The 22,178-nt window shown below is 55.2% G+C and overlaps 1 protein-coding gene across 8 annotated transcripts in view; it reads right to left on the reverse strand.

The window, feature by feature from the left end:
- The window catches only part of OTUD7B (OTU deubiquitinase 7B), a 30,744-nt gene that overhangs the window by 5,851 nt on the left and 2,715 nt on the right, over nucleotides 1-22,178 (reverse strand). For 2 of the 8 annotated variants that reach the window (XM_072983840.2, XM_072983839.2), the window contains exons 2-13: nucleotides 19,517-19,908; nucleotides 18,235-18,339; nucleotides 6,657-6,810; nucleotides 6,304-6,474; nucleotides 5,578-5,826; nucleotides 3,752-3,853; nucleotides 3,166-3,293; nucleotides 2,405-2,517; nucleotides 2,013-2,140; nucleotides 1,118-1,267; nucleotides 759-873; nucleotides 118-202 (exon numbers count right to left, since the gene is read on the reverse strand). In XM_072983840.2, coding sequence (XP_072839941.2) covers nucleotides 118-202; nucleotides 759-873; nucleotides 1,118-1,267; nucleotides 2,013-2,140; nucleotides 2,405-2,517; nucleotides 3,166-3,293; nucleotides 3,752-3,853; nucleotides 5,578-5,826; nucleotides 6,304-6,474; nucleotides 6,657-6,741 — 1,326 coding nt within the window. In that variant the 5' untranslated portion in view covers nucleotides 6,742-6,810; nucleotides 18,235-18,339; nucleotides 19,517-19,908. Of the gene's footprint in view, nucleotides 1-117; nucleotides 203-758; nucleotides 926-1,117; nucleotides 1,268-2,012; nucleotides 2,141-2,404; nucleotides 2,518-3,165; nucleotides 3,294-3,751; nucleotides 3,854-5,577; nucleotides 5,827-6,303; nucleotides 6,475-6,656; nucleotides 6,811-10,234; nucleotides 10,345-17,073; nucleotides 17,505-18,234; nucleotides 19,435-19,516; nucleotides 19,909-20,223; nucleotides 20,324-22,178 lie in introns of those variants that run through there. The other 6 variants (XM_078382160.1, XM_072983837.2, XM_078382162.1 and 3 more) reach the window with 6 other exon arrangements.

The raw sequence follows: 22,178 nt of genomic DNA on the forward strand, positions 1-22,178 counted from the left end.
ATCCCTGGATCCTCCGTCAGCCTGATCCTGACCGGAAGAATGATTCTGATGCCCACCCAACCTCCTTCAAAGAGAGAACCCTGCTTCTTTATCCATCCTGCCTCATCCCCACCGTACCTGCATGTCACAAGGCAGCGTGATCCACTTCACAATCATGTAGCTGTGCAGCAAGTGAAGTTTTGCCTCCAGCGACAGCGTCACGCTGAAACGAGGCCGAGCCATGCAGAAACAGAAAGCGAGAGGCGGCGTCCCGTTAAGTCAGAACCCAAAGGTCCCCAGAGAGCCCACAGAGGCTTCCACCCCACCCCACCCCGGCCATGGTTGAAAGAGGACAGGAAAGAACAGAGCCAAAGCAGGGGCTTGGCACTGGGAGGGTTTCGCAGCCACTGGGCCTCTTCCAGGCAACCCCCACCCCCCCAAAAAAAAATCCCAAAGAAGCTTTGCCAATCTTGCACCCCACCCTCCCTCCCATTGCTGCTCCCATACCACATTCCTGGCGCCACATCCCTTTGGACCTCCGTGAGGCTTCTTTCTCTCTACTTTGGCCGGCTGACTCAGCACAAGTTGCATGATCCCCACCTGGGGTATGTGTGACGGGGGGGGGGAGTCTTCCCTTCTGCCCACCTCCCAGAAACTGCCTTTTGGAATCCCAACGCCTTCCGAGGCCCCACGTTCCAAGGGTCACAGACTCAAGCAGCCCTCCCTCCCTCCCTCCCCGGCCACCCCGCCAAGGCGGCTGTCCCACCACCGCTGCTCACCCAGCCAGCTTGACGTTGTCGTGGTCGTCTTTCCCCCACTCCCAGTCCTTCCCGGGGTCGACGGCAAAGTGGACAGGCAGCAGCTTGTGTTCCGAGTCAGTCAAGGGGATCACGGCTGGGGAGCGGAAGGAGAGCAGAGCTGCCATGTGGGGCCGAAGGGAGAGAGGCTGGGGGGGGGGAGGTGGCAGGCAGGGTGGGAAAAGGGGAGCCTCAGGCAGGGTGTGGAAGGTCCCCTCTTTCGCCCAACTTCCTGCACAGGGGCTGCAAGGCGGGACCAGAGGAGAGAGAGGAACAAGGGCCACCCCAGGGACACCCTCCCCCCCACAGAAAGCCCCCACCCGCCCAAGCGCCGCACCCACCTTGCTCCTTGGAGGGCTCCTTCTGCTCCATGGAAACCAGAGCGGAGAAGTGGGCCTGGTCGTAGGCGAGGACCAGCGGGGAGCGGTGGCACTTGCTGGCGGGCACCTCCAGGGGCAGGTAGATGCCCCCAAAGGGGATGGGGGCAAATGCTGGAAGGGAGAGAAGCACAGCGCAGAGCTGAGCCCCCAAAGAAGTGGCAGCCAGGTGCTCAGGCGGACGCAGCACTAGGGGCATCATCTTTGTTCCACCGACCCCTGGAGCGAGCTGGGCCTGGTGCGGATCTGGGCGAGCGTCTGCCGAGGCTTACGTAGAGATGCACCGGGTGGGTTTCGTGGCCCAGCTTGCTTCAGGGGTCCCAGCAGCCCGGTGTCTTTGCTTCCTCCTGAATCGGCCTCCCCTGTCACCCTTCCCTCACTGGGCACCACTGGACTGACCCCACCCTTCCCAGCGCAGAGAGACTCCTGCAAACACCGAGTGTGCCCGTTGCCTTCTGCATGTGACTCCTCCTTTGACACTGCATCACGTGCAGCTTGTTTCAGCCTTCTGAGCAGGAGGGAGTCCTGGAATTTAATTCAGAAAAGTCACTTCCCAAATCCAGTGCCTGTCCTCAGCCTTTGCCACCAAGGGTAGCTGAGAGCCATGGGCTCCAAACACGTGAATGGCCACAGCAGCCCACCCCCAACCAAGCCCTGGCGAATCCCAGGAGGCTGCACCTTCCTTCGGAGATCCAAGAGTCCCTCCCCTGCGAGTCTCATCCTCCAGCACTATCCATCTTTATGATGAGACGACCAAGAGGCAACGGGAGAGCCCTCTTCAGGCATAGAAAGGGCTGCCATGTAGTCACCGAAGGGAGCTCATGAGTACACCTCCTCAAAGGCCCCTCCCCACACTCACCTTCCCCTCCAGAATCCCGCAGCATGGTGTCGGCAACCACCACGATGGGCCTCTTGAGCACATGGGCCAGCACGAAAACATGGAACTCCTCCAGGCTCTCATAGACAGGCTCCTCCGAGCCCTCAATGCTGCAGGAGAGCAAAAGGAGGGGTAAGCCTTTGGCTGCCTCTGGTCCCATCCTCCCGCCCTTTCAGGGCTTGGTTATCAACGAAAGACAGTGACAGGGAGATCAGTTCCAAACAGGGAAGATCCCGATGCATCAGCTGTTCAGGGATACTGGATGTCTGGAGCAGAAGCGCCCCAGGGATCCGCACCAACAGCAGCCCAGCCTTGGAAGGACCCAGGCAGAGCACATGGCCGTGACCGGGCGTGAGGGCAAAGGCCTCCCTTACCCTCCGCAGTTCCCGCCGTTGGTGCCGTAATGCATCCGAGGCTCGCTGGAAGCCAGCTTGATCAGTTCGTTCCACTCCTTCTGCCATTCCTCTTCCGTGTAAACGAGACCGGACTAAGACGGGGAAGAAGAGGAAGAGAAGGGGGAAGAAGAGGGAGGGAGAGAAACCATTTAGACTTCCACCTTGCTCCACAAAACCACTTTTCCAATGTTCAAAAGGGGATTCTGGGAACTGTAGTCGACAGGCATCAGCTCCCCATGCTCTGACCCAGAGTAACCCAACACCCCAGACAGGAGAATGTGCCATATTTTTCCGTGTATAAGACGATAATTTTCTCTAAAACATTTAAATTAAAAATTTAGGGCCATCTTATACATGGAAGTAAGGAGGGGGGAGGGATCAAACCGCTTTGATCCCTGCTTTCCCCTCCACTTTCTTATGAAGAAAGCACTTTCTTACGAGGAAAGTGCTTTCCCCTCAACTTTCTTCCGAAGAAAGGGGAAGGGGAAAGCAGGAATCACTTTGATGAATTGCTTTGATGATTCCTGCCTTCCCCCTCCACTTTCTTATGAAGAAAGAAATTCTGGGTTAGAAAGGTGTGTGTGGGGGGCTCCTCTTATACGTGGGGGCGTATTATACACGGAAAAATGTGGTTGACCTCAAATTTCTCCATGTTGAAGAGCCTGAGCCCCCCTCTGGAGCCTCTGCGTGGAGGCAAGGTGAATCTGCCCCCCCTCCTCTGTGTCCTCCCAGAGCCTCACCTCTTTGTTCTGCTGGGCCTGCTGCCACCGCCAGCGCCGCTGCAGGGCCTCCCTCTCTGCCCCTTCGTCCATGAGCGCGTGAAGAGCTTTGCGCAGCATCAGGTCCCGGTCGTGGAAGCCCCACATCCCTACCGCCAATGAGGAGAGACAAAAGGAAGAGGTGGAAGCTTCCAGGCACTCGTTCTACTCTCTTCCAAAAATCATTTTTAAAAAACACATCTTCCACCAACAACATAGATGGCCCATCCTTCTCACTAGGAAAGGTGGGCCAAGGTATTAAATCTGGACACTAATTGAAATGCAAATGGTACAGCCACTGAGATGCCACACAATTAAGCATGCATGGAGAATGAGGACAGCGGGGGACGGGGGGGGGAGATGAATGACAACCCCCCCTGGCCTGGGCTGATCAGGCAGGCAGCCAGCTCCCGACCTGAGCCAAGGTGTGTTTGGCAACAAGGGGCCACCTGAAGAGGGCCAGGGGTTGCCGGGGGGGGGAGAATAAAAAGACCAGTTCTCAGTGCTCCCCTCACCCTCTCAGAACTGACTCCTGCATCCCGCCCTTCCACCAAACGGCGGCTCTTACCTAATGAAGCCGCATGAAGCAAGCAATTGCCGTCGCCCGTCGTGGCCAAGGGGAGCAGCCGCTGGCAGCTGGGATCCACGTTGGCCCACCAGTTGAGGCGCCCTGGGCGAGACCAAACACAGGACAGAGAGACGGGGGTGAATCCTCCTCCCCGCTTGGCTTTCAGAGTCTTCGGAGTGTCCGCGGCTGTCACGCAGGAGCCTGCCTGCTGCCCCTCTGCTGGAGTCGCGGCTCCCAATCAAGCTCCTCTGGAGAAAACCCCCGACCTCAGACAGAGCAGGACTGACCCGCTGGGAGAGGAGGCGAAGAGGCCCCACACTCTGGGTGGGCTGCAGCGATCAGGGACTCCCTGACAGGGCTCTGTGGAGGGTAGGCGCTTCCAACTCAGCGTGGAAAACAGTCACTCCCTTGGACTACAACTCCCAGAATCCCCAACCTTTGATCCCTGTCCAAGGGGCGGAGCAGAGGGGACGAGTGTCCCTAACCAAAAGCGCCAGGATCACCTTTCTCCAGAGGTAACGCAACGCTGCCAGAGTGGGAGCTGGGGCTCCTGAGAGGTCATCGTTATTAATGCCCCTCTCATCCGGCGCTTCCTGCAAGGAGATCTGAGGGGCATTTGCAGGGCTGGCCTCGTTCTTCTTTCACAGCCATCCGGAGGAGGAGGAGGAGGAGGAGGAGGAGGAGGAGGAGGAGGCTGGAGCCTGTCCCTCGTCCTCCTTCCCTCAGGAGGCAGGCGCCTCCCTCCCTGACAGGAGGACCCCATCCAGACATGCAGCCAGCCTGCTCTGAACAGACGCTTCAACAACACAGGGCCTTTCCCAACCTAGGTCACCCCTGGCAGGGCTCCACCGCTGCATGGCCACCTGCCAAAGACCGGCAGAGGCCAAACCCACCTCCAGCCCACGCGGAAAGCATCAAGGGGACACTCCCCCTGCTTGGGGAGATGTCACTGCCTGCCTTTCCTCACCTCCACTCGCTCTGCCCCACGCCCGGGCTGAGCTCATGGCCTTTCTCAGCCACATCGGGTGATGTCAGAGGGCAGCACGCCCCACCGAGAGATTCTTTACGGGCTGAACCTCCCCAAAAGCTCAGGGCAGACGGGCAAAGGGCTTTTGCCCAAACCTGTTCTTAGGCCAGCCAAGGCCTTGCTGATGACCTTCCCTTCGCCTGGCCTCTTCGGATTTCATGGCCGGGGGGGGGGGCAGCCGGGGACAGGCTGGCACACAGTTATCTCCAGAGTGTGGAAAGAAATTTGAAAAATTCACCTACATCCCTTCATCGTCAAACTTGTCGGCCCCAAGTCTAAGAGGAGCTATTTTAATTGTTAAAATGCCAAATCAGGCCATCTAATCAGGCTTCACAACACACTGCCTCCTTTAAAGCCATTCTACGTGGTGTTCTGGAGGCGAACAAGAGAAGGACTAAAATTCTGTTTGGATTTTACACCCGTTTCAAGGCAAGCAGTGTGGTAACTTCTGGAGGGGAACGGCCTCCGCTTGAGACCCTCCGTGGGCAACAGGCAGCGTCCCGCGACTCCTCTTTGCCCACCATTTCTTCCCTTGGGGCAACCCAACTCCAAAAGCGCATAACTAACAGGATTTTGGCTGACCATTCCTTTAAGAGGAATTGAGCCACAGAACGAAGCCCCCCCCCCGGGGGGGGAGAAAGGCTGATGGACCTTTTAGTGCTCTAATGTCCACGTGGGAGCATCACACCTCTCATGTCTCCAAGGTCCCGGGGAGGGGGGGGGCGAGAGGGGCAACCTGGATGAGCGAGCCGCCCCCAGAGAGGACGACAGTTCCCCCCCCCCGGTCGCTGCCCCTTACCAGCCTGCTCCAGCGCCACCAGCATCGACTGCTCGATGAGGTCCCGTTCGATGAAGCTGCGGAACTCCTCACGGTAGACGGTCAGGTCGGGCAGCTGGAAAGTGAAGATGGGCATCTCCAGGAGGTGTTCGCCGCCACTACTGCTGCCGCCGCCACTGCCACCGCCACTGCCGTTGCTGGACACGTGGGAGCGAGCCAGCGAGACGATGGTGGAGCTGGCGTGGGAAATGCCGCGGGATAAGCGCTTTTCTGGAAGGGGAGAGAGGGACAGGCAGAGGTTGGGAGCTGCGAGGGACGCCCCGTCCCCCCAGAAACCCCTAGCCTGGAGAAAACGTCTGCATTGCCAGGATCAGACCACCCTTTCCTCTTAGTGCTGCCCCAGTGATTTTGGGCTCAGGCAACGCCTGCAAGGGGGCCACACAACCCACCTGCGTGCAGGGCCACCAAGCCGCGAAGGGCAGCCTGTGAGTCCAGAGGTCCTTAGAAACTAAAATCCTGTTTGTGTTCACACCGGCAGAGAAGCCTCCCGCTTACCTCCTGAGGAGGACCAGCCACAACACCCAGGTCTGCAAATTCCAGAGGGCAAGAGAACCTCCAGTGGCGACTGTTGCCCACCGTCAGCCCTCGAGGGCTTCTCCTTTCCAACGACCGGCTGTCGCTCGGCCCTGGCCCGTCTCTGCCCCCCCCCCCCGGGTTCTCAGGGCTCCGTGTTGCGGGCCCACTTACCCTGGACGATGTCATCCTGGCGCTGCAGGAGGGGCCGCGGGGGGCGCGGAACCTCCTTCTCGGCGAGCTTAAAGGCACGCCCTTCGTTGAAGGAACGGGGCAGCGTCCCAGCGTGAACCTGCCGAAGCTGCTCAAAATCACTCAAGGCGGCGCTCAGGTCCCAATTCTTCCCTGGGGGAGGGAAACAGGAAAGGGGTCACGGCCGGGGGGTGGGGGTGGAGAACCACCTCCCACCCAGGTGGCTCTCCCACCAGCTGGGTTTTTTTCCTGGTCTTCGCCTCCCCGACAGATTTGGACGACCGTCCCCAGGACAGGGTGGCGAAGCCTCTCTCCATCCAGGGCGGACACTTTACCTTCTAGCAAATCTCTTGCGAGCCCCGGCTCTGCCCCAGTTGAGCGGACAAAATCGGAGAGGACCACGTCCATATCCAGGGTCATGTGATCCTGAATTCCTCACAGGAGGCTCGGGACGGGCTGGGCACCAAGGCAGGCATGCGCTGCGTCAGTCTGAAAGGGAGAGAAGAGGGAGACGCTCCGCTCAGGCCTCGAGCCAGGTTTCCTAAACAACCAGGACTTTGGGGTCTCTGTGTGTGTGTGTGTGTGTGTGTGTGTGTGTGTGTAGCCAGTGAGCACATGGCAAAGGGATCCGCGCTCACACCACACAACTTGAAAAGGCTTGGTGGCAGGTGGGAGTCCCTCTCCTGAGCCCCAAGAGGGCCAGGCTCAGCACCCCGTCCGGAGGCTCCACACCCTCCCCTGTCCCAGGGGCCTACAGGCCGCTGCTGTGCAGAGGGAGCCTCTCAAAAAGTCTGACATTTTCCTGCCCGGCTCATGTTCCAGGTCCACCTTGCTTCCAAAATCCAACATAAAGGCAACATCACGAAGTCAGACGCGGCTCGTGGGCAGGCCGGGAAAGCCGAGTCGGAGCCAAAACAAAGCCTCAGAGAAGCCACCCTCGCTCGCACACGCCCCGAAAAACTATGTCTGCGGCATTGCAAGGCCCGTTTGCCCAGAAAGGGGAAAGCAGGAGAGCCATAAAGCAGGCCTTCGGAGCGCCGCTCAAAAGCCCAGACGGTGCAAGCCAGGGGATGTCCAGGGCTGCAACCCAGGACCGTTTCCTACTAGCCGATGGCTTTGCAGGTGGCCAAAGGCTCCGCGGGGGCAACCGGGGGCTCCCCGAGGGCCAGGCAGGCCTGCGCCGGGAGATGGGGGGGGAAAAAGGGCCCCCGCTTTCTCTTCAGGGCAGGATGCTCTTCAGGGAATGAGTTTTCACCTCCCGGCTTTCTGGGGGAAGGAGCTCTCGAGCAATTCTGCCAGGAGTGAATCCGTAGCACCAAGGAAGCCGGCGTGGCGTTTCTACCCACCAGAAAATGCTGCCTGCCAAAGGGTTGGGCACCAAGAACAGAATTTAGCCCCCCCCCCCCCGAGCTGTGCTGTGGGGCAGCAATGTTGTCGGTGTGATGCCCCACAGAGTGACAGGCCGGCACCTCAAAGCCCCCGGAAAGCCGCTGGTCTGGAACTCTGGGAAGTGTGACACACACACACAAAGCGAGAGAAAAGAAGAGACGGAGAGACCCCACTTCTCTTGCAGGCGAGGGACGGGACGAGTCAGAGAAAGGGAGGTTTGGAGGCCTGTTGCTAAAGAGCTTCCAAGGGAGGAAAGGAGGAGTATGGGGATGGATGGATGGAAGGTGTTGAAGATGGAAAAGAAGGAAGAAGGAAAGGAGGGAGGGAGGGAGGCCAGGAGGGGCAGCGGATTATTCTGATTTTCTTTTTAATTTCCTAAGCCTTTTCTCCAAGAAGAGGAGCTGGAAAAAGAAATGCAACACAGGGAGAGGGAGCTGAGCATCTCTTGTGTTCCAACATCCTAGATCCGGCTGCCAAGTTTCAAGCGCTGCTTTTGAACAAGCCTTCACTTAGAAGAGATAAAACTCCGGACAAGATAAGGACCCAACAGATATGTTTCTCCCGGAACTCAATTTTAAAAAAACAAAAACAGAACAACTTCTCAGAAGGGAAGAGCCATCTGCAGCAGCAGCATCCGGAGTGAAAGGGAAAAAAGTTTCATCGGGAGGCGAGTTCGAGCCCACATGGTGTGACTGGACAAAACCTCCGTCACTTTTTATCAGCAGGAGGTAAACAAAGCACCCGAATTTTGAGTTGCAGCTGTTACAAACAATGTTGAGCACACCAAAACCAGCCAAAATGAGGGGTGGTTCTGAAGCTCAGACTTTTTCTGGGTTCCTAGAAGTCTCTCATCACCCACAAGAAGTCCAAAGAGATAGTGAAGAAGGATGTCCTTGCATGCCAACAGTAACTGCCTTTTATGCACTTCCTCCACATACGCAGGCAGCAAAACACATTCTCCCAACGCCAGTGGCAGGCAGATCCTTTTTATTTATTACTTAATTTAAATGTCTGCATACCACTCCAACTGGCAATGCCCTCACAACCCTGGACAAAAATAAGGGAGAACATTCACGCACTTTACACAAGAAAACAACAGAAATGAATCAAAACAGAATCGAAGCGAGAAGGCTCAAGGAATGGCACAAATCCAGTCAATCGCCAGCAGGAGCGGAATTCAGGCCCCAAACCTTCAAGGGTGGGGGGAAGGCAGCGTCTGAGGGTCAGGGCCAAAAGGATGACCCCAACCATTTTGATCCGGCATCACTCTAAGGGCACAGCTGGCCAGGGGATCATGGGGCTTGTACTCTGAGGCCACCAGAAAATCCCCGGGCTTGAGAAGAGGCCCCCTTAATGCAACTGGCCACCACAGAGAGGAGAGGTCAACACAAATGGCCTGGGAGTGTTCCTGAAAGCTCAAATCCACACGTCTCCATGCTTTGTCATTTTGAGAGCAGGAGGGAGGGAGGGAGGCTGAGAGGATGCAGGCACGCCCAGCACCTGGCTGGCAGGGGTGGTTGTACTGCGGATCTCTCCGTGTCTTTCGGAAAGCCCACGTTCTTCCCTGCCCACCCCCTGTTTTAGCCCGGTCAGCTCAGCCCTGCTGCCTAAAAACCTCAGGGATGGAATCCCCCCCCCCCCCGCAGGACAGCATGCAGCTCTCAAGACCATGAGCCACCAGGGTGACTTCCTCTTTCTGGGCAGGTGGTTCTGGAACTACCACCCCCCCTCCTCCCAAAAAGGATAATTGTAAAGTTTTGGAGGATATACCTCCATCTTCCGCAGCCTGGTGCCAGTGATCTTGCCGATTGGGGATGATAGGCACTCTATTCCAACACAGCTTCAAAAGAGTCACCAGGTCAGGGAAAGCTGGAGCCCCAGACACCGGGCACAACCAAAGGGGATGAGTGTCATCATCACAAACCAGCAAAGGGTGGCTTGCCCGAGGAGCCCAACCCCCCGCCTCCACTATAGGATCAGAAGGGGGGGGCTTGCAAATCCAGGGGAACCCCCGTGTGGCAATCCGAGCAGCAGGGCCTCCACAGAAAGGGCTCCATGCCTGCATTCCTCATATTTTGCATCCATCCATCTGTCACCCTGCGCGAGTCACGGGGCCCCATGGCCTGGCATTATCCGGGGCAGAGAAGCCAGGAGGCTGAAGTCTCCTCGGCCCAGGCACCCTCGTGGCTAGACACAACGTCTTCTCTGAGTCATATGGAGACAAGTGACACACAGACCAGGGCCGGGTTTTCCCAGAACGGCCCAAAGCAGGCCCCCCACCCGCCCAAAGGGGCCTCCATCGATTCCAAAAGAGTAAGGACAGAAACAAGCAGGAGTCGGCGGTGCGAAATCAAAGGCGGGAAAAAGTAAATGGGGATTCTACGGGAAGAACTGGGGAGCCCATCACCAAGGATTGCAGGGCCGGGGAGCTGATTTCCACTATCCAACAGTTCTTGCCACCAGCAGCACCTTTCTCATCTCACGCTCTCTTCTAGGGACCGGACCCCATGAGTCTGGACCTTACCTTCTGGAGCAGGTGGTATCTGAAGAGGGCCAGCTAATGGCCTCTCACTCTTCTCTTCCCCAGGATAAACATGTACTCACTTCCTTCAACTCTTCTCCACTCCGAAGATCCTTCACAGTTTCGGTTGGGGGAAAAAACAACAACACATTGCCAGAGGAACTCCTCGGCTCAAAAGCCTGCCTGTCCTCGCCCAAGGCCCACTCAGAGTCAAAGCTCCCGGTGACTTAACAGATGGCCTATTACAGAATGGAATTTATGGGATGTCTGTCTCGCCAAGCCTCAGCATCCCAAAGGAGGAGGAAAAGGAGACGAGGTCAAGGTCCACCAAGATCAGGCATCAGAACCACCACCAGCAAAGACGGCTCCTGGAACCCCCAACCCACCCGCCGTGTCCTGCTTTGCTGGAGCCTCTGAAACAACAGGCACAAGGTAGTTCCATGGACAGCAGGCATGTTCCCCAACGGCAACACTAGCCGAGGTGGGTACCTAGGCACCCGCAAGCTCAATCCGGTGCCCCATACCAATGGTCAGTGCTATGATGCAACCACGCCAAAGGGGGTGCTCCCCTGGGCTGCCCCAGGTATCTTTGGCCAGAAGGGCTCCAGGTGAGGACGTCTGGCCAAATTTGAAAGAGAGCATGAGTTGAGTTCTTATTTTCTGGTTTCCGAGATCACCACTGTGCTAACACAGGACATTGCTTGGAAAAATTACTTCCACCTGCTTTTTAAATTAACTTTTCCAACCGCGCCTTTCCGAGGAGCTCACAACACCAAGGTGAGATTTTGCCTCATTTGCACCAGCCTCTGGTAGACCATCCCCGAACACGCAAGTTCCATCTAGCATCATCTCACAGAATCCACAGACGTTTACTGACATAACTATCAAGGACACCTAGCAGTCACAGCTTGCTTTTTTATTTCCTTTGCCAACCTATTCCCCAGGTTAAAAAATTCTTCATCCGATTGTTTTTTTTCCTTCCCTCATCCACTTTTTTTTTATTTGCACCTATAGATCCGGAACCCATGCACACTTTGACAAAAAAAATTAATAAAAGGAAATTTCCAGGATAAATCAGCTAATGAAATGATCAGCCACCCAAATGAGCCGAGTGGGGGTGTGGGGAAAGGTCACACCTAGACAGAAAACATGACTGATGATGCCACCCCAGGGCAATGAGTTAAAAAGGAAAATTAAAACCGCCGTCAACCCCTCCAAGGAATGTTCAATAAAATCTCCCAGCCCTGTAGCCGTATCAAGAAAACATTTATCAAGATCTCGGCAGCCGGAGTTAAGAAGGAGACCTTCTGTTTTTGCAAGGTGGGGGAGGCACAGAAAACAGACTGAGATCCCACTGTGGCGATTCTTGAGATTCCAAGCAAGCCTCCCCCAAATTCTTACCACAGCTGTGCGATTCTCCCCCTCTTTCTATTATCCACAGAGACACACACAGAGATGGGGACTTTATTCTGATTTTTAGACTGTGAAAGGCTGAGTTGGGGATTTGTCTCTCCTTGGCTTTTAAAAATAAAAGATGTCCTAAGGGAAGCAACCCCATCTGTGCAGATGTCTCAGGAAGAGAGATGTGCAGGATCATTGCGGGGGGGGGGGAAGCAGCAGTTGGCCAGCATTTATTCAACACTTCGGCATGCCCTTTTCCAGGCCCTAAAACGGCAGCCTGGGTCGATATATTGAAAGGGAAAAGGGAGGTTAGGAGCTGTCAGGCAGAGCTGGGAGGCGGTGGGTGGGTGGGTGGGTGGGTGTCTGGGGATGACATTAAAAAAGGTCAGCAAAAAGTTTGGAAGGCTCAGGAAAAGCCTGAGACTGGAGCAGCCGTTTAGAACAGGAGGGGCAGGTTTTTCTTTATATCGACCTGGGCTCCTCTGAAGGCTTCGGCCTGCAATCGGCCAACTCAGGCAGTGGAGACAAAAGCAGGGACATCTTGCGCCACATAGGCAGGAGTGTCTCTTGGGAGGTGGAGACAGGAGGCCTGCCCCCCCACCGGGCAGCACCAATGAAGCCAGGCCATGGGGGGGGCGAGGAGGGTCAGGGAGACGGGCCACAGAGCCCCCCTCATCTCTGGCATGTGAGCAAAAGCAGAACTGGGAGACGGAGGCACAACGCAGATACCCTTTCTGTGGACCTCCACGATGGACCCTCTTGGGTTCAACCCAGCTTTGGGACTAGCATGCCCATTGCCCAGTGGTCACGCCGATTAAGTAGGCTTGATCCCCCCCCATCAAATTGACTTTAGATCGTAATGCCATTACAGCCCCATTTGCACGCAGACGCCCCCAAAACCACTGAGAGGAACCGATGTCAGTTGCAGCTCATTATTTCCAAACGCTGATTCCGGGAACAGATGCCAGAAGAGACAGATTTCCGCGCTCTGCGCAGAACCAAGACAATGTGGAGAGGGGACCAAGGTGCGAATTTGCCGTGCTGGAAGTGCTGCTCGCCTCAGGACCCGGGGCCAAGGCCCTCCCTGCCACCGGGCTCAGTTCCCATGGGTGCGGAGGAGGAGCAGGGTGTGGCCGGGCGCAGCCCTTACCTGCCAAAGGGATGGAAGTCTTTCTTGGACAAGCGCCACCGTTGCATCACCTCACCTTAGTCATGGCCCTGGAATCAGAGTTTGCGGTGAGGCGGCGGCCAGTGGCGCCTGCGTGCGGTTCCTTGGCCACCTTCAGCACCCAGGAAAGCACAGGGAGCCCCTCCTGTCGCTGGACGCAGGGAGGTCCGCTCTGTCCCCGAGCAGCAAAGAGTTTAGTTTGGGCTATTTCCAAACTTTTCAAGGAGATGACTGTGGGGAACGAGCACATCAGCAGAACTGACAGAAGTGCTTTTGTGGCATAAAATGCATCTGCTGTAAACATTAATAACAAACAAACAAACAACGCCCAGGGGAGTCCTTGGGCCGAAACCCAGCAAGTGGCCCAAGGTCAGAGAGAGGCAAGCTGGCAGAATAAACAACCCCAAATCTGTCTTGGATCACGTGCCCTGGGTCTTTAAGAAAACAAACCAAACTCACACAGGACCAGAAGGTGCTACCCTAACCCTTCCCAACCCCACCAGATCCACCAACTTGGGGAGCAAGAGGCAACGCTGCCTAAGTGGCTGTGGATTCTGGGAGTGGAAGTCCCAAAACGTGGCTTTCCAAATCTCTGATTTCATATGATGAGAAAAAAGCCACAGAAGGGATCCGTCTACTCCTTTCCTTCTTCAGCACAACAGAGTCTGGAAGGATATTGTTTCCAATTTGTATTAACCCCCGTGTCCTCGAAACCCAGCAAACCATGGTTAATTCTAACTGAGGTTAAGAGAAACAACCCAACATCAAATCATGATTGGAAAAGCTGTCCTATTTTGATGAACCTAAGCTAAGTTTAACTTGCCTGAGAGTTTGACTACTCTAAGCTTTCATTTGCGTCATGGATGCCTCCCGATGGGGGAAACATGCCACAGTTTAGCACAACCTCAGACCATGGCTAACAAGGAAGAACGGAACCCAAAATTAACAAATACCTAATCACAAGTGAGCACCATTATGTTCGCAACAACAACTCAAGAAGTGTGACCATACCACATGCTGCTGTCTGACAAATAGCAAGAGCCAAGAGAACAAGACGAGACAACGAACACGCACACGGCGGTCAGCCCTGGCAGGTGCAGATGACCGCACCACTGAGAACATCCTCGCTGCTGCTACCAGGGAGGGATGTGGCTCGAGGACTGCAGAGAACCAAAAGAAAGAAGAAATGACAAAGACGGATTCCAGATGAGCAAGGAGGCTTTGAGGCCTGAGAGAACAACAGATGATTCATTCGGGATACTGAAAAGGGCTCAGGAGAAGGGCAGTAGATGCAAACCTGTTGTGTTTTATGCCCCGCCAGTCGCTCTACGAAGGAATCCCACTACAACAGGAAGGACAAAAACATCCCCTTGAAAAAAAAGCCATTTCTCATATCCACTGCGTGTTGCCTGCCAACAAGTCAGAACTGACTTGCAGCAAACGGGGATTCGAACCCAGTTTTAGTCCATCCCTCTAGCTGCCACACCATACTGGCTGTGTTGACTAACATCCTTTCCTTGCCCTTTATGGTTTACAGTAGGTTTTAGAGACATTCATGTTTCCAGCCATATTCGTAGCTGTAAACGCAAGCGTCCAAAGCCACCATGGCCACACCAAAAAGTCCCAAAGGGAATGCTCGTGGGAGGCAGAGCTGGAAGGAAATGGCCCGCCACCCCTGCGGGAAGACACGGCAGTCAAGGCAGAACAAATTCTTACAAATGGGTCCAAACACCCAGCCAACTTCCGAGTTCCACAGGGGAGAATCTCTACTCCAGATTTTTTTACTTCAGGTCCCAGAATCTCAGATCGCTGGCCAGGCTGGTGGAGACTTCTGGGAGTTGACGCCCTGTGTGTCTGAAGGGCCACATTTTGGGAACGTCTGTCCTAGAGACATGGAAACCGATGCATCAGTGATCTAAAGAGACCCAAAACGGAAGACTCAAGAAGGACAGAATGCAAAAAGTTAGAAAGAAAGAGAGAGTTCCATTCTACACCAATTTCGGTTAACCAACTACATTTTCTACTAAAGATGTCTACAAGACTTGCCCCACAGGATTTAATTTTCCTGTTTTCATCAGTGCTCGGAGAAGACAAGTCACCCCTCTCCATTTCCCCTATGGAGGGAGGGTCAAAACAGTGGGCAGGGGGGAGTCCTGGTTCTCCCCAGCATCCAGTCTCTGCTGCCCAAAATCCAGACCCCCCACCCGGCACCGACTAATGGGAGAAAGCCCTTGCGATGATGCCAAGGAGGTCCACGGAGAGGAAAGAGGGACTCCCGAGAGGGGAAGGCAGGGCAGGCCATGACCCTCTTGCACCTGCTTCTCCCACCCGTGCCATGACTTTATCGGGTAGAGAACGGAGGGGGCAGGACAGGCGCTCTGCCACCGTCAGCGGCTCCTAACATTTCTGTTTGCTCTGCAATTTCCAAGTCAACAGGTTTGGCCTGAGACCATGAAAACATCGGATGCTCACTCCCCCTCCTGTACAGGACCAGCAAGGCTTGATAAATATTAACTTAGCAACCGTGCGGCAGTTCGTGCGGCAGTTCCGCAGAGGAGTCAGGATGGCTCATATCGCGTGCTGTTTGACTCCAAGGCCAAGCAAAGAACCACACACCCACACGCGCGCGCACACACACACACTCAGGCCTGTGAACACTCAAGCCGATACCCCACCCCACCTTTCCCTTCCAGATAGACGTTCAACGCATCGGCTAAAAATAGAACCTGAATTACTCCAGGGAGAGGCGGCTCCCTATTCCGGCCTGTGTGATCATCACAATCATCATCATCACGCACACGCACGGGCTAGTCCAAAAGGGAAAGTTTCACACCAGCCATGAAAACCACAAATGCTCCCTTGCATCAAAGCTGGAGGCGCACGCTGGGCCTTTATTAGGGAGACTCTGAGCTGTCCCAGGGAGACCGGGTGTGTGTGTGTGTGTGTCCACACACCCACACAGGGTTGCTGTTCCCTGGATTATTAGAGGGGGGTTGTGAATGGGGGGGCGGGGGGAGAGGAGGAGTCCAGAGAGGACCGTGGGAACCGGAAGGAAGGGGGCACCTCAGGAGGAGTGATGGGGAGGCTCAGACAGGGTGTCTAGGGTGCATGGGGGGGCAGGAGCAGCAGAGGAGACCAGGACCCCCAGGGGAGAAGCTGGCAGGAACAGAAGGGGTGGGTGGGTGCTCAAGAAGCAGGGAGGGCCATTTGGGGGGGCACAGGGCAAGGGGGGGCTTCAGGGTCTGCAGGACCCAGCAGAAAAAGGAAGGCTGAGGAAGTGCTCTGTGGAGGCGGGACCGCAAAAAACAGGGATATTCTGGGGGGTGGGGGGTGTCGGACGGCCGCCAGAGACGGTGGGGTAGCACAGATGGGGCTGGAGGCATCAAGCAGGAAAGAGGGTGAGGCGTGGGGGGGGCACGCAGGGGTAGAGAGTGGTGCAAAGGGGGCCAGGCGAGCAGCCAAGCCAGAGTGAGACAAAAGGCACAGGGAGGGACGGACGGACGGGCAGAGTTAGGGGGGACCCTAAAGAAGGAGTTACAAGGAGCCCCTGCCAGGAGGCAGAGAAAGGAAGATCGCCTGCATGACTACACTTCCCATCAACCCCACCTACGCAACAGACATAACACCCACCCTCCTCGGAGAGAGCTATGCTAGTGGGGTGAAAGAGTTCACAGTAACGTTGGAGGGAGAGGGGGGGGACCCCACAGGAAGCCATGTTGGACTACATCTCCCATCCAACCCTGAGCTAAAACTGTACCTTTGGGGATAATGGGAACTTTAATCCCATCCAGTCTGAAAGGTACCAACTTGAGTAGCCCACATGGGGGGGAAGGAAGGATCTGGGGGGTGCCCCCCCGAAAAAGATAAGGGGGAAGGACAAGAAGGCGTGGCCTCCTCCAAAAGGGGCGGAGCGAAGGGACCCCCCCAGAGTTCTAAAAAGGGAGGGGACAAGCGAGGAGAGCAAGACAAGAGTTCGGGGGAAGGGGGCGGGGCCAGAAGGACGGGACCCCAAAGTGGGAGGAGCCAGGCGGGGGGCCCCCAGAGTTCCAAAGGGGCGCGTCCTGCCTCAGAGAGGGCGGGGCCAGCGGGCGAGACAAACAGGAGGGGGGAGGGGAGGGGGCGCACCTGAGCGTTCGAAAGGGGAGGGGCCTAGGCGGCCGTTGGAGGCGCGTGAGGAGGGGGAGGGGCGCGAGAAAGTTCTGAGGGGAAAGAAAGTCCCGCCTGAGGAGGAGGAAGAGGAGGAGGAGGAGGAGGAAGAGGCGCCGCCGCTCACCTTGCTCGCCGTCGTCCTCCGCCGCCGCCGCCATCCCGAGCGCCTCGCAGGGCCGCCGGCTGCGAGGGGAGGCGAAGGGAAATAAGCGCTCTTCCCCTCAGGCGGGGGAGGGGGAGGGAGGAGGCGAAAGGGGCGGAGCCTCGCCTCAGTCGCGGCGACCGGGACGCTCCGGCCGGAAGGTGGAGGCTTCTCTCTTTCTCCCCACAGGCGGAGAGAGTGTGTGTGTGAGAAAGAGAGAGAAATAAATAAACAAGTGTACGAGCGGCAGTGGGTGCGTGTGTATGTGCGCGGGCGCGCGCGCGTGTCTGCCGCCGGACCCTTCCTCGCTCGCTCGCTCTGCGCCACTTCGGACCGTCCCGGAACTCGGCGCGCGGGCCGCGGTTTCCGCCCGGAGGCGTTTCGAGAGGGGGACACGTCGCGCGGCGGACGCCCCCTCCTCGCCTTCTTCCTCCTCCTCTTCGGCCGTCAGGGCAGTTGAGCCAATCAAAAGGCCTCGGCGGAGGGGGGGGTGGAGAGGGAAACCACGCCCCCAAACTCCTAATTAGGAAGGAAGCGGCCGGGATAGATGGGGACGAGGCGGACCTGAAGGAAGACTCTGTTGAGGAGGAAGGGCGAACGAAACGCCTCGCGGCCCCATCCATGACCCAAAGGTCTGGATTTCGTGTCTTTTTAAAAAAAAAAATCATTATTATTTTAATTCATTGGCCTCTGCTTTCCTGGGAGGCGTCAGGGTTCGGTTTAGACTACACACTCCAGTATCCACTACTCTGGCTGAATAGTAGGTGCTGGGGGTTGTAGTCCAAAAAGTAACTTTTACAATACCTACACATCCCTCTGCCAACCCAAATTAACTTGAAACACGACTTCAGGCAACTTCAAACACCTCATGAGACGCTAAAGAAAAGCAGTTAATAACTTGTGCCATATAAACACTTATTATTAGAAAGGCTAACACAACCCAAATATTAAAAGTCTTCTACCGATCCCTTTCAGCTCCTGCCTTTTTTCTTCATACAACCTTCATTCGCTTATAAAACAACAATACCTCACAGCCAAAGGATGCACTTCATGCAGAAGTGCAAACCCAGTATCGCAGATTACTTTAATTTAGGTTTTATAGTTACTGTATTAAAAGGGGGGCTGCTTTTTAAAAAGGCTTACATTATTTCTTGAACATATGCACGTCCAGGCTTCAGTGGCTGGCTCTTCACAGCCAGAAAGAGAGAGCGGCAAGGCTGGAAATTGCTTGATTGCTTCCTCACCACCCTTATAAAAAAGGGAAAGGAGGGAAGGAACAATAAAAGGTCAGGTCCTTTCAGAGATGAGGTTCTCCTTCCACAGGTCTGGGGGCCTGAGTGGGGCAGGGAAGACTGCCCTTCGCTGTTAGTAGCTCCTGGTCCTGTGAAATCGCAGAATCGCCACCCTTGCCAAGCGCCTTCCTGAAGGCCCCGCTCCCAGAGGAACAATGAGGCTGTGGGCAGCCCTCCGGAGCTCGCCAGGCCCCGTAAGGAGAGGGACACCGTGTCCCCTACGCGACAGCCTCCAGGCAGCTAGCCGAGTGCTTTGCATTCTCCCAGCTGTGGGCTGCCAACAGCACGCTGACAGGCAAAGCATGCCGAATATGTACGGCGGCGGCGGGTGTGTGTGTGTGTGTTCAGCTTCTGGCTGTCTTGTGTGTCATCTTTCTGAAAGGCAGGGAGGAAGTGAGCAACTGGCCTCCTTAAGGGAAAAGACAGAGGCCAGCAGCCCTAGTGGTCCACCAGGCTGGAGGAATCTTGTTTCACCCATTCATTTGCAAAACCTCACTGATTTTGCCATGAACTGGGACTAAGCTGATCCACAGCTTGGATTTTTTTGATCCCCTTTCTCAAACTTCTCACCGGCTGTGAGAAACAAAGCTATAAAGAGACACTGACTGACGCGCCATCGTTTCCAGCGCAATGGAGCCCCCAAGGGCCTCTCTGAGCCATTAGAGAGTGTCAGCTGGCAATAATCAATATATCGCAAGCTAGCCAGGTCATGCTTCCAGCTGGTGATCAGATCGTGCGATTAGACCAGAAAGCCCAGGTTGCACAGGATTTGCTGACTGCTTGCTCCCTCAGGGGTCATCAACTATTTTCACCATATTTCAGAGTTTACAAAATCCCTTGGGATTTTGTTGTTCAAAAAATATGCATTTCCCATGCTCTGTTTTCTAGATTCCCCCAGGTAAAGCAGAATGGTTATTTCAAATAAAGTCATGGAATTCAGAGGTGGGGGGATTGTCTCACACTTCTTCTGCTTTCTCTGCTTCTTACTCTTTGCTTCACCAGTTTCAGGACTGCCTAGGCACTAGCCAATAACTCCTGATTTTACAACTAAGCGCAGGGGAAGCTCAACCTCAGCATGCTTCCTTACTGCCTGAATGAATTGCTTTCATTTCCCTAAAACATCTTGATCCTACCTGGTGCCTCATGGACGCATGCCACTGCAATTCCCATCATCCCCAGCCAATAGAACCAGCAGCTAAAGGAAAGCTGCCTCTAAGCAAAGGAGGATGCTTAGCTGCGGGGAGTGTCATCTTTCTGAAAGGCCAGAGTCGGCCTCAATCCTCACATCAGTGGGAGCAGGAAGCTTTGGGGGGGGGGGCTGTTGCGATCATGTGGCCACCCCAGCTGACCCGGGATGTGAATCGCTGCCTTTGTTCTTCCTCAGCCGTTGTTTATGTCCTTTAACAAAAGGACTGTTTATCATTTCTGGGAACACAGAAAAGTCCAGCAAAGAAAGAAAGGTTTGTCCAGCGTGTGAGTCCGGCTCCATCCATATAAAACTGCACCTCGTTTTGTTTTCTTGGCACTGAAAGAAAAGAAAAAGAATAATTAAATGGAAATGCTAGGTTGTTTTGTTTTCATTCCCCCCACCCCCACCCCCAGTTCTGGTGCAAAGGGGGGGGCCCCGGAGGATTTCTGTGTGTGGCCCTTTCTCTATAAACCAACAGGAATGCAGCAGCCTAAACACTTTTTTTTAGCCAGGAGGTAAGCATGAGGATGTCCGTCAGAAAAGGCTTCTCAAGTCTACGCCTGTTCCCCAGCATGTGTGTTTGTCTACATGGGGTGCAGCATTGTACCCTATAGCAGATTGACAGCGTCCACCGGAAAAACAGGCAGCCACCTTAAATTTAAAAAGCCGACATCCAGATTGAGGGAGAAATACACCTTCACTCGATCTGTGGGTTTCGGTCCCTGAGTGAGCAAAGAGCCGATGGCACACATTTCACCAAAACGCCTTCACCTTTAAAGGGAAGTGACAAAGCAACACGCAAAGGAAAGGACACAGAGACGCACATCCTGTCATCTCCACAGTGTTGCAGCATGGATGCCTTTGCTGATCCTGAACACAAAGAAACAAATGACCGGGCATGTTCTTTGCTTCGCTGGAGGAACGGGGCTCTGTTCCCGATCTCTGAGTCCTCCGCCTCTTTCAACCGTCCGCCTTTCCAGAAGCCTGGAGAAGCTCCTTTTGAGAACCACAACTCCCAAAATCCCCCAGACACCCTGTGGAGGATTCTGGGAAGCGGCAGTAAGGGCATTCTGGGAGTTTCATTGGGAAAAAAAAGGCAACTTCCCAAACTTCTGGGGGCATATTTCCTATGAAAAGAGAGCCCAGAGGAGGAGCCCAAAGGGGGCTGGAATCCGCTGAAATCGACACAGGGCTGAGCATCAGCTGGTGGCGCTCGGTCTTGTCGCTGCAAGACATCCTGCGAGAATACCTGCCCGCCGTGGAGGAAGCTCTCCCACCCACCCCCCGACCCGGAGGCTTTGCACCCCTTTGTACGGGAGAAGATGGTGATGGGTGCCAGCTTAGCTTGCAAGGCGTGGGCAAGGGGCGGTGGGAGAGGATGAGGATTTCTTTGTGAGCCACCAGGCCAAGCGGGAAGAGAGCGCAATAAAGAGGATAGAAGGGATTGTAGCGAAGAAAAGGGGGGATCAAGGCACACGAACAGATGGCTGGGAAGCCCAAGGAAGAGGAGGCGACACGCACACACACGGCAGCCGGGCCCTTCGGGCTTCTCCTCTCTTCCCTGCACCTCCCAGCGGAATTTGGACTCCCCCCCCCCCAGCTTCTGAGCAAAGTTTGTTGAGCTTAAGAAGGCGTACGAGATCCTGAGGTGGAATTTGTGGAGGAGAAGCCACAAAACCAGGACTTTGGGGGGGCCAAAGCAAGAAGAGATCATTTCTGTGTCTTGTGGTTTCGGCCTCTGTCTGCGGAGCCCGAAGCTGGGCGTGCGATTCCCTACTGGGCCTCCCGGAGAGGAGATGGGCTCGGTGATCCGTAGGGTCCCTTCCAGCTCTGCCGTTCTAAGAGGATGAGGATAATTGAAAGATCAGAGAGAAAGAGAAAGCAGCACGGTCTGGGCCAAGCCAGTGAGAGGTGAAAGAGATGCAAAATGCACGCAGGCACAGAGCTGAGGCAGGCTCCATTTTTCAGCCAACCAATTCTCAAAATTCATCGGTGTTGTGGGGGGCTTGTCAGGCTCCAAGGTGCTGAAAGGTTACTACTGTGTAGGAGAAGTGCACGGTGTCCGGTATTGTATATACTTTAATAATTCCCCCCCCCCCAAAAAAAAGAGTGTTGGGTTAAGTTTCAGGAGACTTGGTTTCAAATCCCAACTCGACCATGGAGGCCACACGTAAAGCTTAGCGGCTCTGATGTCTTCGCAAGGCAGGAAATCTGCTCCGGATTTTAGTCTGAAATGTGCAGGAGCCGTTCAAGTCCCGAACCCTGTCACCGCATGTATGGACGCACCTGCCGACTGGGGCTAACATTTTCACGGAAATGTCCCCTCGTGAACCGATCGCGCTCAGAGATGACCCTCAAATAAATACCGATATTGTTTGCTGACCACCTTTTTCAGCTGCACTTTCACAAAAAACGCGGCTAGATCTGGTAAGCCCCTCGGTTCAGTCTACATGGAATGAGGGATCTCCCACCCCCACCCCCCGGTCGGAGTCTCTCCGAAGCGTCGCCTTCACCCATCTGAGAGTTTCAACAGTGCTTGAAAGAGGGTGGAATAATATCTTGATTAATGCTGAATAGCTGGCGGTATTTTTAGCACCATTAGGTAC

Source organism: Pogona vitticeps, chromosome 15 (assembly GCF_051106095.1).
Source record: "Pogona vitticeps strain Pit_001003342236 chromosome 15, PviZW2.1, whole genome shotgun sequence".
Classification (NCBI taxonomy): Eukaryota; Metazoa; Chordata; class Lepidosauria; order Squamata; family Agamidae; genus Pogona; species Pogona vitticeps.